The sequence below is a fragment of the Pectinophora gossypiella genome, chromosome 19, assembly GCF_024362695.1.
Source record: "Pectinophora gossypiella chromosome 19, ilPecGoss1.1, whole genome shotgun sequence".
Lineage (NCBI taxonomy): Eukaryota > Metazoa > Arthropoda > Insecta > Lepidoptera > Gelechiidae > Pectinophora > Pectinophora gossypiella.
In genome coordinates, this window is record NC_065422.1 from 8,590,989 (window position 1) to 8,611,155 (window position 20,167).

At 37.4% G+C, this 20,167-nt stretch overlaps 3 protein-coding genes across 3 annotated transcripts; 1 reads left to right on the plus strand and 2 right to left on the minus strand.

Moving 5' to 3' along the window:
• The first annotated feature begins 356 nt into the window (after positions 1-356).
• Positions 357-7,631, plus strand: LOC126375667 (uncharacterized). Its single transcript, XM_050022730.1, has 5 exons — positions 357-501; positions 4,101-4,338; positions 4,704-5,517; positions 6,017-6,187; positions 6,897-7,631. Exons 1-5 carry the CDS (start codon positions 432-434, stop codon positions 7,374-7,376), a joined length of 1,773 nt encoding a protein of 590 aa, XP_049878687.1. The 5' UTR covers positions 357-431; the 3' UTR covers positions 7,377-7,631.
• Positions 7,632-7,925: 294 nt separating this feature from the next.
• LOC126375723 (uncharacterized) lies at positions 7,926-10,979 on the minus strand. Its single transcript, XM_050022821.1, has 5 exons — positions 10,840-10,979; positions 10,223-10,404; positions 9,484-9,655; positions 8,503-8,598; positions 7,926-8,063 (listed from the first exon to the last, which is right to left on the minus strand). Exons 1-5 carry the CDS (start codon positions 10,882-10,884, stop codon positions 7,926-7,928), a joined length of 633 nt encoding a protein of 210 aa, XP_049878778.1. The 5' UTR covers positions 10,885-10,979.
• Positions 10,980-11,763: 784 nt separating this feature from the next.
• LOC126375392 (uncharacterized) lies at positions 11,764-17,628 on the minus strand. Its single transcript, XM_050022299.1, has 6 exons — positions 17,617-17,628; positions 17,058-17,317; positions 15,875-16,118; positions 13,434-13,631; positions 12,808-12,906; positions 11,764-11,937 (listed from the first exon to the last, which is right to left on the minus strand). Exons 1-6 carry the CDS (start codon positions 17,626-17,628, stop codon positions 11,764-11,766), a joined length of 987 nt encoding a protein of 328 aa, XP_049878256.1.
• Between the last annotated feature and the right edge of the window lie 2,539 nt (positions 17,629-20,167).

Below are 20,167 nucleotides of genomic sequence, written 5' to 3' on the forward strand. Positions count from 1 at the left end.
CTAATGTTCTAACCATCCTAGTACTTGTATCAAAAATGGCTGCAAGTTGTCTTTTTTTTGTTTGTTGCATCCAATGAGGGAGAACAGGCGAGATTTTTGTATGTTTAATTAAATGTAGGTACAGTCACGAGCAATATAATATACCCACTTTAGGACTCTGTCGCATATTTGACATATTTGACATTTAGTGAGACTTACAGTTCAATTTGTCAAAAAGTTAATGTGACATGGTACCAAAGTGTATACATATTAGTGCTCGTGACCGTACGTATGTGTAATTAATTAAAATCATAAAATGAAACATCGAAACGAGGAAAACTACTGTTATTCATATTTTCCTGTCATTCAAACTGAATTGTAGATTAGAACGTATATTTATACCCGAGTGACATTATGTTCGGTCAAGTTACATACTAAACATCAGTTTTAAAATGAAAGTGACCATATATTTGGTAACCGTGCTATATTTCAATCTATGTACTTGCGAGGAGGATTGTACAAGTAAGTTTTACGTTTTTAACTATTTCAATTTGGCTAAGAAGGCCATCGACCCAATGAAGGACTGTCCACACTATAGTATTCAAAACAATATAAAAAACCGCAGTACAGTTTTTCCTTCGTTAAACCTTCCAATTTCATGGATAACAGACTATACAGGGTGTTAGGGACATCGTAACGAAAAAAAAATGGAACGCCTATTTGATTGTACTAAAAACGATGGTGGGTGTTTTTCTTGTCGCAAATGTTTAATTAAGATTTTCAATTTTTACTGTGCCGCAATGTAAGTCGAACAACGCGGCACACAGACGTTAAACCTACGCACGGCTACGTTACGCGTGCGTGCGTGATACGATGTTGTATCTAGGTAGGAGTTTTCATTCTCTTGTATTTAGATGCTTAGTGGTGCAACGTTTAAAAATTTTGAGTTTGTTGAAGTAGAACACCTACTGCCACGATTTTTCACGCACGGTACCTACCTACCAGTTATTAAAACGTTCCTAACTTATTAACAATAAAAACCCTACTCTTGCCTTACCTTAATTGTTATTCCTTCGGATGAAGTACCTAGGTAGGTACCCTAGAACATGTCACGTCACGTAGGTATGCAACATCGCGTTTCCTCCGCGGTAGGTAGGTATCACACGCACTCACAAACACAACACCTTGCTGTTTAATAAACATCAACAATCTTCCATACTTTTGTGCAGTAAATGGTCTATGATCTATCATCATAGTCGACACTACTCATTTACAGAATAAAACAAACACAAAACACTCACAAACACGAAAAAAATATCCTCGAAAAACATCACGCGATTCGGGTCAAGCTTAGTATTCGACTGAGCGGAAGCGCGCGGCGGCGTTAGCGCAAAGCATCAAAGGTGCGCCGACGACGCGCCGGCCACGGCCGAGTCGAGCCGACGACTAGACAGAGAGAGAGAAGTATGTTTATGGTGCAAGTGACAGAGAAAGAAATAGTATCTGTTCGTATGCCTACTTTATTGGCGAGCGTTGCCCTTGACCCGTGCGCCGGCTATTCACCTGCGCATAGCTGAAGTTGTAGATACGTTATTATTATTATTGATGACATTGATAAAATTTAATAATTAGTAATTTTTATTTGTTTATTTTAAATGTGCGTTCTATGCAGCTTAAAACACAATATGGGACTGAAAAAAATCTAATTTTTTTATGAATTTTGCGACAGGAAACTTCACTTGATACCTATCAACTCAAAGAAATACCTAGTATCTGTTCGTAATGCCTACTTTATTGGCGCGCGTTGCCCTTGATCCGTGAGGCTATTCACGTCCGAGTATCCATCAAGACAGATCAAACAAGCCCTAACTCGGAGGTCTTGCGTCCCAGGATCCTTTAATTATGTCTTAGAACCTTCTTGGCCTATGTGGTCCAGTGGTTGAGCGATGGGATGCGGAGGGTCCGGGTTCGTATTCCGATGGGGACATATCACAAAAATCTGTTTATAAGGCCTTTGGTTGGGACGTTACAGGCTGATCACCTGATTGTCCGAAAGTAAAATGATCCGTGCTTCGGAAGGTACGTTAAGTCGTTGCTCCCGTCTACTAGGTACTTATGTAAGCACGTAGCCGTTACATGAATATTGTACACAGAACAGGATAGGTTTAATTAGTTCTTTACTGATGATTTAACAATGAGATTTAAAACACGAATAACTTAGTATGTACGTACTTAGTACCTCGGTACCAACATGTAACAAGAAAAATAAGATCACTCCTCACGGACAATTTTTTTCTTTGAACATGCCTACGCGGCGGAGTTGCCGAACTATCGATAGGTAGATTATCAATTGTTGAACTTGAAAATTGTCTAAACTATCGAAAGTAGTGATAGTACATTTAGATCGATACTAGCGATAGTACCGATAGGTCTTGCTTTGTAACAATAATGGGTATTGATCTAAAAGATCTATCGATAGGTACCTACTATTGGTTTTTTTTTAACTAGGTATCGATAGAATATCGATAGGCAACACTCTGGCGGAGTGTCCGCCCAATTCTAGACGCGATCTCGTTCGATTTTTGTGTAGCGAGGTTTTGCGTAGGTACTTACATACTAAGTTGGTGGATGGTTGACTTAGTAGGTAACTAATTATCTAATCTGTGGTGGTTGTGTTAGTTGGTTGTTAGTTATTCTAATGACAACAAAGAATACAATTATTTACTGTTTCAACTGTTTTAGGTAGATATTGGTGCTAATTCCTGTAAATACCATCTAATTTTATTTTAAGTTATATCTGTCCTTTTCTTATCCGCCGAAAAGGAAAGGGACGGGTAATCGACAAGCATAAAATTTATGGAACACACGTCAATTTTAAGCACAAATCTAAACCAACCGTCTAAAAATTTTACGTCAGTCAATAACCCGACACATTAATTTACTCATTCTTCCTAAAATTAAGAGCTGTGAATCATCCGTCCCTTTCCTTTTCGACGGATACGAAAATGACGGATATAACCTAAAATAAAATTAGGCGGTGTCGGTGGGCCATTGGCCCCGATTCCTATGAGTAAATGAATGAATAACCCGGTCGAATCAAAAAGGTATCTCGCTGGTATGCAAACCGTTTGACGTGTGCTGTCAATTTAATTCTGTCGGTTGTTTTAGATTTCTGCTTAAAATTGACGTGTATTCCATAAATTTTATGCCTGTTGATTATCCGTCCATTTAAGAATAAGAATAAAATAAATTTATAATTTACGATAGACAGAGAAAGAAATAGGATCGGTTCGTAGTGCCTACTTTGTAGGCCGCGCCGCCGCCGCGCCGCGCCGCCGCCGCCGGCGTGCGGCGCGGGGCGCGCGGAGCGGGGCGTGCGGAACGGGGCGCGCGGCGCGCGGTGCGTGTGGCCGTTGACCCGTTCGAGCAGCTGTTGTCTCCATTACATCGAAAATTTTCGATAATTTGTCATTATTGTTTTTTTTATTGAAATTTGGGTTCTATGCAGCTAAAAGCACAATATGGAATTGAAAATAATTAAAAACAAAACTCAAAATTTCATGAATTTTGCGACGGAAAATTCCACTAGATATTAACTCAGAATCATGGTCTGAATCATCCCTCTCAGTATTCGTTACGATGTCACTAACACCCAGTATACTTATGCATCTTTTATCTTTGTTTTTGAATATATAATTATGATGACCCTTTTTATTACACCCATCCACAATTACATCTTCCATCCATTATTATGTAATGGCTGAATGTGAAACTGTAAAAATAAAATAAATAAATAAAATAAATAAATAAATTATTTTAATCAAAATAAACAGTAGTACCAACATAATTCTAAAAATAATGTGATCCAAATATAAAGCAACAATTATTTTACTGCAAAATTACACTTACCTTTTATTCTTAACACTCGTGTATATTTTTCTGATAATCCTTACAAAACATGTATTGTGCTTTCGATTTTTTTTTTACTACATCTAAACCTACTTCTTTGCTGAACTGTAGGTTACATGTTTGTACTTAGTTTTAGAAATAAATAAAATAAATAAATAAAATAAAAATGTAAATAGATTTAAATAATAAATATGTAATTTTTTAAATTCCAGGTAATTTCATGAATTTATCCATCTATCTTAATTCAATCCATCATGCTCACAGAACACATAAGGTTGAAAACCATGACGAGATACAAATATATCTTCTATGGTCTAATGATACACAACACAATGCCAGGAACGAGAAATTTACAGTAATCGCCCATCACCTCGGCTTTGACGTCAAAAAAGTCGATGAATTTTGCTCGGATGGTTTGGAAGCTACGAGAATTGTCGCGAAGTATCTTAAGTAAGTTTTATTCAATTCTTCATTTTTTAGACTAAATATATAAGTACTTATAATGGGTAGTACCATTCGAACCCCAGTATCGGAATTGCACCAATAGTTTTCACTAACACTGTTGGCTCGACCATTATAGACGGCGATACGGCTCAGTACCTATCACGTTAGTCTAACCGAAACCTCGGTAAGGTGTGGGTACTTAGTTCGTATAGCGATAGATGTACCTCTGACTACCGCAGCTGGGATATAGGAGGATATAAGCTTATATTATGTTGTTATACAGCAGCTACGAAAGTTTCCACTATTCGTGTGAACCGTTTGTGAACTCCAACAACATGCTCTCCATTAACACCATACATTTTATGTTACAGAAATGTAATTAATTTAAAAGTAAACATAACTGACAAAATGAATCTTCATGATGATGGTGATAGCTTGGTGACGTCAGTCATCGTCGGCCTTACAGACCACAGGAAAGAAGAAAAAGACTCAGATGGCGTTATTAACATTGGCTTACCATTTTCCGAAGAATGTCGAAGAACTGACCATGGTTGTATCAAAGTTTGTAAAAGTGGACACAATAAAACAATAGATGGAATAGAATACGAAACATGCACAGTAACCGTAGAAAGTATGAACACTTTTACAATAGTAATTAGCAATCGCATTCAACGATACAAAGTACTTTACGAGATTCTACAACAATTTGATGAAAATTACAATGAATCTAGTTATCCGAACTGGAGTGAAGTGATAAAGACAAAAAACAGGAATATATTACTTTGTACTGATGAGAAAGTGGATGATACGCAGATTATTGTTAAAGATTGTACTAAAATTGGCGATTATACTGAGATGGGTATAGAAGCTGCTCTTGTACCTAAACCACTTCAAGAAGAGACAGTTACAAATCTAACAGTACTGTTTTACGATATACCGTACCTGTTACCAGAACATACTGTTATGTATCCGAATTCGTTTACCCTGTTTAACAATTATAACAGTTTACTGAAGTATGCACTGCTGAACTTTATAAAGAGGCAACACTGGAATCGAATAGCAATAATATCAGATGACTCGCCTTACAGTGATTCTTTTGAAGAAGAATTGGTTGCACTGTTTCGAGAAAAAGGAGTTGTCTATTCTCTAAAGCAATGTTTGGGAATAACTTGCGACTTTAAGAAGGTATGATCTTTCATTTATTTATTACAAAGACAAAGACATTTCCTTCGTTAAAATTTCTAATACAATGAGAGACTTTCCAGGCTACGTTCCTCAAAAACAGAATAGATGGCGCTGTAAAGATTTTCTTTCGTTTAACCTTCAAATTTAATGGATAAGAGTAATAAAATATGCATTGTTTTGGGTGGTAGCAACATAATTCTATACATAATATGATCCAATCAAGTAACAAATATTTGTATATACGCTTCAGCCATTACATTGTATTTTTGAATAATAATGTACTTACCCGAGTAATGAGAAAACAGGTAATTATTACGTTAAATCTCGACAGCGGCTTCTATATTATTTTTGGGCAACGTAGGTAGCCTAAAATGACCCTCATTAAAAAAGAACCTAAAAAGATGCAATTATATTAATATATTTAATAAAATATTCCATACACATGTTAAAATAAAGATTAAGTAGTCGAAAGAATACCAATACTGGATCTTATTTTCAGGCTCTTCAGGAACTAAAGAAAGAACAAGCTTTTATTATAATAGCCAACGTAGGCGAACGATATGCAAAGAAACTAGTAGAAAATGCATCCAAACTTGGTATGACTGCAAAAGCCAGAATAATGTGGATATGGCGAGGTTGGCCTTTTCGGGGGCAATCGGAGGTACTAAAGGTAAAGGTATTTTTTTACCTTAGATGGGTTTGCTCTTGGCCCCAGACTTGCCCGAAGGCATTGACGAGGCCTTAGATGGAGCGAGCTCTCCCAGAAGGTACCTGTTCACTCTGGCCTTGAAAGCACCCGGGTTATATGCATACAGAAGACGGCAAAGAATTCCACTCCCTATACTTAATTATTGCTTAACGGTGCTTCTCGGGAGACACAATGTTAACGCCTTTAGGACTCCTCATTTGTCCGGCCAAGTAGCGACTGTCATCCGTGACAAATCCATCAATACTCGTAAAATTGTTATCTTCATGTTTGTCCACTGTAAAAAGCCACGATATTGAGAGCTTTATCAGTTGATCTGGAACTTCTTTAAACTTCAAAACCTACAGCTGAGGTTTTACTAGTACATACAAATACGGGCGGGAGGCCCGTATTCCCCGAAGGGGTGGGCAGAAACAAATAATCAAGAAACTATTTGCAACTATTTGCATTAGGTTATACTAGTCTTGACGCTTTATAATAAAGATTGTAACTAGTTCCTTCTTCTTCTAATCCTTTTATCCGTTTATTTATTTTTTGTCCTTCTTTACCCTCCCTTTTAATCCTTTTTTTATGTAAGTAGATGACAGATTTCCACTCCTCGCGATCCACTTACTCTTGACTCTTCTGAAAATAATATTTCTCTTGATTGAATATTTAATTTTATTGGTTACAGAATATAGGAGAAGTATTCTCGTTAAACGTAATGCCGGACCACAGAATAAAGAAGATCAATGATCTTTACACAAACAAAATTAACGCTGGCATCGAAATCATAAAAGGAACACTTCAAAACATTTACAGAAATAATTATAAAATACCCAGGAATATCGCTGAGCAGCTAAAAATCGACCTGAACAACCAGCCAGTAGTTGTGAAACTGATAAAAGTTACTCCACATGGGCCAAAGAAACTGGAAACAAGAGAAATCTTCTCTTCACATAATGGTAGCATTAAGATGTATGCTACAGTCAACTACTTGGATCTGGCTGAATCGTGTAATGCTAGAAGTTACAGTTTCAGCTCCCCCTGTGAAGATTCTTATCCACTAATCATACTTCTGGTGATAGGAATCCTTCTTTTGACGTTGATAGCCATATTCCTAATATTTCAGAAATACACTAACGGGCTGCGAACCTACCGCAGTCTGTCTTGAATTAATCCTGGGTAATTTTATATTGCAACGGAACCTAGTAGGCTTACAAATAAGGACTATAAGATTATGACGAAGTACCAATGGGAAATGTGAACAATGAATAAAATATAACAGTTACATAGCCACACAGAATATAATAAGCTTCTTTAATGATTTGGTCAATACTGTTATTAATATATCTATATACTATTACGTAAATTATATTTATTATAATTACTAACTACTTAAAACTGCGCAATAAAATATATTGAGTATATTACTTATAGAAAATTGTTTCACTGAAATACTTACGTTTTCTGCCAACCAGATAATAACGTTTGATAATAATGGCTTTTATTATGTGACTTATCGTGGATTTGCTGTACTTATATAGTTAAGTACATAGCTGAACAAATGGGGAGTGCTAAAGGCTCTCAGCCTTTGTTAGTTAAGTTATTATTAGCTAAGTATGAAATAATTACAGATTCAATCGCAATATAACATAATTAATAAATAAAACCGTCGAACAGAGGAAAACTTTATTAAACATGCACAATAGAAACGCCATTTTCAACCAAGATTCTTAACGAGTTCCTTGAGATAACGAATGTCCTTCTTGTCATGAATCTCTTCATCATCAGGGTCCAGGGTCGTGGTAGTACGAGTCACAGGAACTACGCCCGGCAAATTCAGCACAAATGACCGAATCTGACAATCAGAAAGAAAATCTAGGACAAGCTCAACGCGTAACATATCGTTTTGATGTAGCATAGACGTACGAGAAAGAAATATGAAACTAGTCAAATCAGTTACTTATTACTAAACGTCAAAACACAAAATTACTATGTAATAAGTTTGAAAAAGCAATCTGTGATATCATAGAAAAGCGTGACAAAATGTCGCATTTATTCTTACACTCTTCTTTATTCAAATTCATAAATAAGTTAATTACTTAAATAGAAAAAAGTTTTTTGTCACCTTTAGATCTGTCTTTATTTAGTACTTACTCAGAATTTTTATTATTTATCTTTGACCTAGGAAACTACACTAAGTACCTAATTATAATAGCTCTACATAGCCTATTTAGCCTATTTTTGGTAAATGATTAGAGCAAATAGGTGTAAATGTAACTCTTGCCTTATCATACCTTTTGATTAACAGCTCTGAGATTCTGCAGCAATTTCAAAGAAGATCTCTTGTCAGTTGGATGTGAAATTTGGTACAAACGCAGTGCCCGATGAAACTGAAAATGATTTATCTATCACTACCGGATCAGGCTGTTGCAAAATAGTATTAAACATGGGAGTCATCTGAATCACGTGCTCTTATAAAATAGCAACCATTTCTCATTTAAGTGCATTCATCAATTAACTATGCCATGTAAAATGTGCCAAGTCGAGATCATATCGATCGCAATGTCAAAAATTTATCAGATCTCATGTAGAGCCAAGTTTCTAACTCTACACGGGCTAAGTATACAAACCCTAAGTTTACAAATTCTTAAGTAAAATATGCTTGGCTTGGCTATTTCGCTACCATCACACATCACACGTCACCTTGGCAACTTTATTGACTGTTCATTGTCATTCTGTTATTATAGTTCTCGTAGAAACGAAACGGACAAGCCCCATAGTTTATCATAGTTTGCCTAACGTGTACAGTTTGTGAAATTAGGATTTCCATAGTTAACCCGTGTAGAGTTAGAAGCTTGGCTCTACATGAAATCTGATAACTTTTTGACATTCCGATCGATGTACTTAATGTCATCTTGCCACATTTTACATAAAAATGTTTTTTTGGAATCATTTATAAGTACCCAAAAACAAAGGTAAAAGATGTACATATCTGATATATATGAGAAAGTTAAACGAAGGCTAATTTTTACAGCAAAATCTAAATTTTTTTGGGGACCGTAGCTTGGAAAATCCCTCATTTTCAATCCGGGCAAAAATTTAGACCATTTTTTTTATATGGATTGAAACTAGCATGTCTATTGCATGATTTGTTAACAAAAATCTCAACCAAATTTGGTTTTTCAAAAAGGTGCTTACGTGGTATTACTATAAGGCGACGTTGTATCATTCTTTGTTTGATGTAATTTTGTAGTAAGTAAATGTAATATATTTACCCTTTCTAATAAACACCAGGTATCTCTGTAATGCTGTAGGAATATGACAGGAGTGAGGACAGCGGCGTAGAATGCTGCTTCGCGATCCAACATGTCTTCTCCTTGAGCCATCTGGTTTACAGTTCCACGAAACTTGTGAAGAAATGCGGTGTTCGCGTGTTCTTTGTCAAAACTAGCAAAAGCAATTCTATGTTTAAGTGGCATTCTTTCATTCTTTATTTTTGGTCAAGTAAATAGTTAACAAAGTTTCCAAATGTCCAATGTCCGAGCTGTCTCTGTAGTAATTTGGAAAGTTTATTAACTATTTCGGTACTTGACCAGAAGCTATACAGGGTGTTAGTGACATCGTAACGAATACTAACGGAGATGATTCAGCAAAAATATAGAAAAATAATATTTTTTTAAATAAAAGATACACATGAATTTGGCGACGGAACTCTGAATCAACCCCCTCAGTAGTCGTTACAATGTTACTAACGCCCGCCTGTAATAAATTATAAATATATATTAATTTTGACTCACAGTAAGTATATTTACAAATCCAGTCTTAAAAGTAAAGCCGGGCCTAAACGATTTTTTAATTAATACTTGCTGCTATTTAGCGACATTGAAAAGCAAGAACAAAATCATTGCAACAAAAGTAGATCTTCTCAAAGAAAAAGATCACAGCTTCGGTACATAAAGCTCAGACACGCTAAAAAAGGAAGCCAAGTAGAAACGAACAAAGAAGCTTACTTACTAGGGTAATATGGCGTAAAACCTTTTGCCGATATCTCGCGCGTTCGGATGGACAGAGAGACATGGTCTGTCTATGTCATCTGACTTCTTGTGTCTAAAGATCCAGCGGTCCTCATGGGAGAACTCAGGGTCTACCGAGCCAAGTTCTAGAGCGGAGTCAGCGTCCGAAGAAATTTCCGGCCACTAGAAAAAATTGTAACGTTACGTTATTATCTGAATAAAACTATCGTGAGGTGTATAGTACAACGCGAACCCATTGCCAATAACCAGACATAAATTCTTTAAGTGTCTATGATCCAAACATAAATTCACTCATAAAATCTATTTCAGTGGAATTCATACTTGTAGTCCCAATAATATTAGGCATAAGCGAAGATCTACATCAAACGAATGAAGTATGGGGCATACTTAACCTGTGCTGCTTTCGATCAAACTAGATAGAGACACGCGGGATATACTCTGATCTTTCATGATACAAATATATCGACTGCTATAAAATGAAGACTTGAAGATAAATTCAACGTCTTCAGAGGAAGCGATGTTTTCCAACTCTTGGCGCTGATACGCAGCCAAAGAACAGAATTTGAAGAAGAAGAATTAAGGTAATTTTGTACTAACTGCGAGAAACAGCCACAATAACACTTGACATATTCTCGATCCCATCTCCAACTGTGCTCATTCATGTTCGTGGTTGCTCATCATTACACTACACGTTACAATAAACGCTTCAATTTCATAAACAGAATTTATTCACTGGATAATTGGAGCCGCTCCTTGTCCAAAATTATTGTGTCATAATGAATTGTCAAAAAACGATAGTGATTTTTGGCTTGTCAATGTTTACTTCTTACTTACATATTTGTCTATGGATTAAGTACCTATGTCGACCCCGTCGTCGGAGGTCCTTGTTGCTCTATGATGGGGAAGGAATATTTTTATGGCAAATATCGAGCAACACGGAGCTCCGCCATACAGCAATAGACCTCCCGTGTTGCTCTTTGACCTCCACGGATGGCACACAATTTAAGCAAAATATAAATTGCCTTGAGTCTCTCTCTTATACTTAGACCCTTCTTGTATATAGAGCAACATTCTTTGTTGCTGTACACTCACCTTTACTACTTAGTACCACAACCCATAGACTTATTTTTTATCGCACAAACATTTCTTCGACCAATTTACCAGTCTGCGAAATAGGAGTAAGTACCTATGAAAAACTGAAGAAGCAATTTGACGGGGAAATGAACCTACTTAGGTACTTACTTGAAAGTTTCCAACTCCTCCGTCTCGTGCGCAGAATTCAGACAAATACCTATTAATTTTTGCATGAATTTTATATCATGTAAGAAGTGAATTTATTTGTGAGTTCGTTCGCAGAAAATAATCTCTGGAACTACCGAACCCATTTTGAAAAATCTTTCACCAATAGAAAGCTATTATTTCTCAGTGACATAGGCTTTTGATAATGGAAATCAAAGTGGCCAGAGTCCCGGTTGGAAAGCTAGTCCATAATAAAACAACAAACTTTGAAACGAAACATTTTTAATACAAGAGAAGGGGACAGACGAAGAGTAACTTGGAGATTTCTGGCAGAGTTGAGAGGGAAGAAATGACCTTGCTCTGAACATACATCTGCGGTTCGTTGAGAGGCATCGGAATTGTAGAGGACTCCGCCGTGTTCATATCAGTTTTGGTTGTAAACTTGTCTTCATTTTTCTGTAAAAGAAAATTAAATTAAGTATAATACTCGTAATGTTGTCGATCACACCAAGCTTTCTGTTAGTCCAACGTGGTAGGTGGTGAGCCGTATCGCCGTATATAATGGTAAAAACTGCACTACACGCGTGTCACGTTTGAAAAACTGTCAAAGTTTATGGCTAGTCCCAAACTAACCTATCCTTTGACTATCCAAATGGTTTGAATGTCGCTATCGACATCCAAATTTACACAATTAGTCGTATAATTTTTCGACAAAAGAAAAACAAAGCCGGCATAGTGGCAGTATACGAGTAAGTCTAGTTCTCCACCAACTCGCAGTGGATTTGCATGATATAGTACCTATACTCTACACCCCCTTTAGTAACGGCCTCTGTGGTCCAGTGGTTAAGCGTTAGGCTCACAATCCGGAGGTCCCGGGTCCGAATCCCGGTGGGGAAATGTCACAAAAAATACTTTGTGATCCCTAGTTTGGTTAGGACATTACAGGCTGATCACCTGATTGTCCGAAAGTAAGATGATGCGTGCTTCGGAAGGCAACTTAAGCCGTTGATCCCGGTTACTACTTACTGATGTAAGTAAGTAGTCGTTACGTGAGGGGCCTCAATAGTATCCCTGACACCAGGGTTGATGAGGTCGGTAATCCACCTCACAACCCACACGAGAGAAGAAGACCCCCTTTAATTGCCAAAGATTTTTTTTTATTTCAGTATTTTAGATTTGTTGCATATGGCATTAACTACTTGGCCGAACAAAATGGGGAACGCAGTAGGCTGTCACCTGGAATAGCCAACGAGCAGCTGTGCCTCAAAGTGCGATGTAGGCTGTAATTATAAGCGTATGCGTTGCTTATGCGTTTAAATACGTTACCATATCTTGTTCGTTGGTAGGCTGCGTGCGCGCCAGTCTCTTGTTATTCCTGGCATTCTGTGGATCACCGCGAGGTTGCGGATTCGCTCCAGGCTTGTACTATAACAGTAAACAATAATTAATCTGTAAAAATCGAGGCCAAATTCGATTAAAATGGAATTGTGAGTCAAGTTTTTGATTGGTAGTCTTTTTTGACGTCATTTTTTGTAGGGTTGCCTCAGATAGCATTAACTACTTGGGCGGACAAATGGGGAGCGCCGAGGGTCATAAAGACGAATTCAGTATACAATGTAAGTCACGCGTTCTCCGAACAGGGCTATCACGGATTACCTATGTAGGCAGACAATTGGGTCGTCTAATTCTGATTACTAAATAAAGACAGATCTAAAAGTAATGAAAAACATTTTCTTTTTTCTATTTAACTTATTTATGAATTTTAATCAAGAGAAACGTAATAAGTCCGACATTTTATCACGTTTTTCTATGACGTTACAGTGTGCTTTTTCATACAAATTCCATAGTAATTTCGTGTTTGACGTTTAATAGAAAGTAACTGATTTGACTAGTTGGATTAGTATCCAACTATTAAAAACAAATAAAATACAAAGAACCGTAAACAGACGTACTCTAGGTTTAAGGGCAGGATTAGGAGCCAACAGTTTCCGTGGATTAGCGTGTTCCGGTGGCTTCTGCAGCATATTGAGCGGGGTCACGTGTTGGATGAACTCCTCCATGATAAACCGCGCCCGCGCAACTATCGGATCTATTGCGCGCAGGTGCTTCGCTACGTCACTCGGCTTCGTCGCTCCTAGAAACATTGTCATCTGAAACAAAAGGAAATCGTAAGTAAAACGGACAGGGATTGAGGCCTTTCTAACAAGGCGTTGGGCTGATTACCACATCATACGATCATTATAACGTCGCCTTAAAGTGTTCCGGCCAAGTAGTGAATGCCTTTTGCAGAAAATCTACAATAAGTCACATCAAAAAAACATCACATTCGGGTGTGATTTTTGTTAATAAAGCCCATTGATTTAAAACCTCACAATAGACACGCTTTTTTCAATCCAGGCAAAATTTTGTGGCCTCAATATTCACCTGAAATGAAATTAAGTGAAATCGAGATTTTGTTCACATCAAAACGTGATTTTTCAAAAAGCGTGGTTTTCACTTTAAAGCGACTATATTGTACATTATAGTGACTACAAGTTGTCTTCTGATTACTTGTGGCTCTGCGCATCTCATTAGGGATTACGGGCGTGAATTTATAGATATATGTATTGGATGACATAAAAATCCCTTACCTATAATAAAAGGTTAAAAAGTGCCATGTTATATTCTTACTTACTTATTGCCGCTCGTGTTTGTAACCTTTGTAACTCTTACTTAAGTACTTAAGTAAAGTAAATTATATAAGCGAAATGGCAAAACAATCAGCCTTTTTACTACAGTCTACGAGTGGCGAAAGTAATTAAACCACACTCATTTTAACAGTATGTATTTTTGAAAGCTTACTTTTGGCATCTTTTTCCGACTAAATAGGTAGTGAATTAAACGGATTTTGAACCGAGAATGTTACTACGCTACTTTGTAACTGCAAGAGTAGTTTAGTTTTCTTTGTTAACCTCATCCCATTATTTGGGATTAGGGTTCTTGATTTCAGTAACATTGTATATTTTAGTAAGTAAGTATCTTAAATTATAAGTACGAGGTTCTTTGAGGTGAAAGTAGCTTAGACTAACACCCGTATTCTAAGAAGTTAAATCGAAACTTCCTCCACTGGACTCGGCCTCAGCTGATTATTTTGTTATTTTAAATTGACATTTACATCCTCAACTTGAGGACTATACTCACTGGAGTCCAGCATATCGTAATGCCAACAAAATAATACAAATAAATGACGTCATACCTCATTGGAGTAAACTCGAGTTAAATTGAGGCGCCGTCTAAGAATACGAATTTTGAGCTGAGTTCGAGTAAACAGTTCGAGGTCTTCCGTAAGGTCGCCTCAATTGAGGATCGAGTTGAGGAAGATTTGAGTCAACATCTTAGAATACACTCACTCACTACACTCACTCACACACTCATTCACTTTGTGAGACTGTCCTTTGTTTGGTAAGGACTTTTGAGGCTTAAATCACCTGATTGTCCGAAAAAGTAAGATGATTCCGTGCTTCGGAGGGCACGTTAAGCCGTTGGTCCCGGCTATTAGCCGTAAAAACACCTCCACCAACCCGCATTGGAGCAGCGTGGTGGAGTATGCTCCATACCCCCTCCGGTTGATTGAGGAGAGGCCTGTGCGTATATAGGCTGTTTATGTTTATGTCTTACTAGCTTTTGCCCGCGACTTCGTCCGCGTGGCGTGTTATAAAGGAGAGATCTTTGTGTGGGAGTGCATATCAAATTTCAAGCATCTAACTTATGCAGTTTAGATTTTTTCCTACAAATGTTTCTTCCCGCTAACTTCCGTTTCCGTGGGAATTTTTCAATATCCTGTTGCAACTAAGCTTTAAGTTAACTAAGGTACCTGCATGCCAAATATAAAGCGTCTAACTTAAGCGATTTAGATTTTTCTTACAAAAGGATTTTCCCGCTAATTCCCGTTCCCGTGGGAATTCCGGGAATTCCTTTCTTAGTGCACCTCTACGGTACCTAAGCTACGTCCCTTCCAAATTTCAAGTGCCTACGTTTAGCTGTTTAGGCTGTGCGTTGATAGGTCAGTCAGTCGGTTTCTCCTTTTATATATTTAGATGTATCTTAGAATACGGGTGTTTGTTCTGAGTTTCTGAGAAACGTGACGTCTTTTTACTTAAAATATGATTGTAAAGGGTACGATCGAAAAATTCAAACGTACAGAGTGAAGAACAATGGCGTAATGATAGCCCACTCGGTCAAGTGTGCGTCACAAGGACTTGCCCGGCCAAGTAGTTAACGCCATCTGCGACAAATCTACAATAAGTCACAAAAAAAGTCACAAGAACTGCCGGTTCGAATTTCATCCAGGCTATGAAGTAGGTCAGTTAGTTGTAAACACAAAAACATTTAATATGAAAGAGGAATCTCGTACCCTGTTAATAGTGCACCATCCATGCTTTTTAACCGTGCTAGGGTCCGTCACAGCCATCCACATGGTAGCAAGGATTCTCGGGAATGTCGTGTGGGGCTCGCCCATCATGGCTGCTGGTGTCTTCACCAGGGAATCCAGATCCGGTTCATTGTCAAACATTGATGTCTCCAACATGAGTAGTTTTGAACGAACTAAAGCTTGGATAAGACTTGGTACGAGATTGCCGTCGTCACCTTCCAAATTTCTGTAAAGATTTTGTTTTATGTAGATATTGGCCCCGGTTCCTGCAGACACCTCCTAATTTTATTTTAAGTTATACCCGTCATTTTCTTATCCGCCGAAAGGGAAAGGGACGGATGATTGTCAACAAGTTAATTATAAAATGAATGAATAACCCGTGCGAATAAAATAGGCATATCGCTGGTATGCAATCCGTTTGACGTGCTGTCTACTTAAATCTGTCGGGTTATTGGCCGATGTAAAATTTTTAGACGGTTGTTTTAGATTTCTGCTTAAAATTGACGTGTATTCCATAAATTTTATGCCTGTCGATTACCCGTCCCTTACTTTTTCAACGTATAAGAAAATGACAGGTATAACTTAAAATAAAATTAGATGGCGTCTGCAGGAATTGGCACCATTGGTTTTTGGTCACTGTGAGCATAAAAGATCATCCTTTCCCTAGCGTTATCCAGGTTTTTTCAAGGTCCGCTTATCTAACCTAAAGATTTGACAGGTCCGGTTTTTCGTTTGCCTTAAAAGGTATAATATTTTTAACTAGTTTACCGCCCGTGACTCCTGTAGAGTTAAGTTTTCTGAAATTTTGCTATTTTCTGATACATTTTCTTAATTTTCTATCCGTAAGAAACTTCTACAAAGAATTAGAAAACTTAAAAAAGATCAATGAATTCGGTAAAGTTGGTCTTAAGTCCATTAGACAAATCAATTAGACGTATATATTTATGTATTTATATATATTATTATTTATTGCCTTCTATAAATTGTTTTTAATATAGTTTAATCTAGGTCTACTTCTTTTTTTCAACTTTTTATTTAGCACTGTCTATCCCGCTACGTTTTTTATTAAATTCATTTCCTATACTTAAGGTTGCGTGGAAGAGATTGCTACTATGCCTTAAGTGCAATAAAGAGTTTTTGTATTGTATTGTACATGGAAATTTACTTGAGTAACTCCAACATGAGCCTGGCGACGGTGCCTGAAGGGGGTCTGGAGTAGCTGATGCAGTCTGAGTGAGAGAGTCGTGTGGGCGTGAAGGGTTCCGATTCTATGGCCGCGACCAGCTCCCTCTGCCGGGAGTCTTCAGCCGCCAGCCAGTCCAGGGTCAGCGCTGAGCGGTACGCAGCGATGCCCGGAGGTACCGTGCGCGTCGCGTTGTAAGGACTATAGTTGTAATATTCATCCCTGTATTTTACTGCTGTGCTCTGTGGAAAAAGTGTTGAGAGGTTACTTTTAACAGGGTTAACTCCATCATCATTGTGGATGATGGCGGAAGATACCTATCCGGATATTTAAACATACATAAACTCACGCCTGTTTCCCACCGGGGTAAACAAAGACTATGGAATTCCATTTGCTTCGATCCTGACACACTTCTCTTGCTTCCTCCACATTCATCAGTCGTTTTCGATGATCACGGCGCATTACCGCGTGAATCTTTCATAATAATATAATCAAACTGTACAGATGTATACTTAAACAAATAGCTAAACATAATTCACACATTATTCATCATCTCGCAGAACCATATCCTCATTTTTATTACTTATTATATAGGTACATAAATAGGAAAATCTTCTTTATATATCTACTATGTATCTTAAAGTCATGTACTTATAGTACACATGACTTTTCTCTATCCCAAACATACAAAACAAACCAAAGAAACACAATTTATGAAATTCCTCTCACCCTCCTGCCCGTGAAAGATTACCTGTACCAAGGAGAATAAGAAAACAATTTAACTACCATTTATCTGGGAAGCTCTAAAAAACTTGATAAAAAGCCTAGTGGGTGGCAATCCACTCAATTTCGGTCCATTTACGTGATGTCGTAAATCGAGTTAATGAAGACGGATTGGGCCATTTTACCGAGCGTCCGGGTAAATCCACGGCTGACACCTAGCACATCACTAGTTACTATGCGGTTGGCAGAGGCTGCTGGCTTACTAGATATCTGAAGACCCTAACCTTATGTTGGTTTTTAGCGCGAGAGAGGATCGTTATATGATAAAAATAGATAGAGGGGTAGTTCATCTCGCGATGGATGCACTCGAAATATAATCGTGACATTATGGTATGTTGTAAAATAAGATATTACAACACATAATAACGGGTTCTTACCGCGTTCAAATAAGGGATATGAGACTCCCGATATTTCGAAACTATTGCATGACATGATCACTGACTGATGAGATTGAAGTGGAGTAGGTAGATCCATAATTTCATATGCCTGATTTAAACGCGGTAAGAACCCGTTATTATGTGTTTTAATTATGATAAAAACAATGTAAAATAAGATATTTATTTATGCCCATTGACTATTATATACAGGGTGTTAGTGACATCGTAACGAAAACTTTGAGGGGTGGTTCAGGCCATGATTCTGAGTTGATATCAAGTAGAAATTTCCGTCGCAAAAGTATGGATCGGAAAATAATTAAAAAGAAAAGAAAAATTTTCATGAATTTTTTGACACGAAATTCCACTTGATATCAACTCAGAATCATGGTCTGAACCATCCCCCTCAGTATTCGTTGCGGTGTCACTAACACCCATACCTACTTATATGGCTACCGTATGTACTTGTACGGGGTGTAAGTGTCATCGTAACGAATACTGAGAGGGATGATTCATCTGATTATTCTGAGTTAATATCAAGTGGAATTTTCCATCGCAAAAGTATAGAATTGAAAATAATTTTAAAAAACTAAAAAAAAAACATGAATTTTGCGACGGAAAATTCCACTTGATTTTAACTCAGAATCATGGTCTGAATCAACCCCCTCAGTATTCGTTACGATGTCACTAACACCCAGTATTAAATAAACATATTAGATATTTATTGCAATATATTCTATAATTGTCTCTAGGCAACTAGGTAGTTTTGAGGAGTTTAGAGAAGGCACTAAAACTTTTCCTAACTATCTTCGTTCGTTCGCTCAAAGGGACTCCTTTAGAACTGGGAAGAGGATATCTTCAACAACTAATTAGGTACCTATATACATAACATAACTAACTAATGCCTACTTTCACACTAATTGTTGTGTAAGATGTGATTATCACATCAAAAGAAAGTTTTTTTTTTAAGAAATCAGATTCGTTTGATGTTATGACAGCGTTGCTACCTGAATTTTGCATAAAGTGTTTCATTCACACATAAATTCAATTACTTGCCTGCGAAGGCGAGAAAAAGAATATACATTATATTATAAGCTAAAGCGGTTCCTAAAGTAGAATTAAATTTGCCGAAACTTTTCCAATTCCGGTCCTGAACTCAATGTCGCAAATGAGGTTGTGGAAACCACGATATACCAAGACTTATATAGTTTGTCTTAGAAGTTGAACATAGGAAAATCTACTTAGATTACTTCATTTTCTTACACATACTTGGGTAAGTACTTCATCTTAGAAAGCACGGTTCTTCTTCTATCGTGTGGGTTATGAGGTAAGTAGATTACCAACCCTATCAACCTTGGTGTCAGGGTTATTATTGAGCCGCCATAGGTCTCTGACATGACTCATGTAACGACTACGTACTTACAACGTATGAAGAACGTAGCAGGTTTGAATCACCTGATTGTCCGAAAAAGTAAGATGATTCCGTGCTTCGGAAGGCACGTTAAGCTGTTGCTCCCGGGCTACTAGCTTAAACACTTCCACCAACCCGCAGTGGAGCATCGTGGTGGAGTATGTTCGAGTATGTTCCCTCCAGTTGATTGAGGGGAGGCCTGTGTCCAGCAGTGGGACGTATATAGGCTGTTTATGTTTTATATAGAATATAGGTAATTACTCGCAATGAAGTGTCTTAATTATCCGCCGAATAGCCCCGAAACTGCCCTAAGGGTTGAGGTCCAAACAAATTTACATCGTAAAAATGTTAAATGGCCCATCAAACCCGACGGAGGGCTGAGACAAGTTTATTACTAGAATAAATTTCCTTCCACATCTTATTTTTTCAGTGTATCCTAAAATTTTCAGAATTTAATGAGCAACTTTCCCCAAAAACAATACAAATGGCGCAGTACAGCTTGCAATTTGAATTACATTATGTAG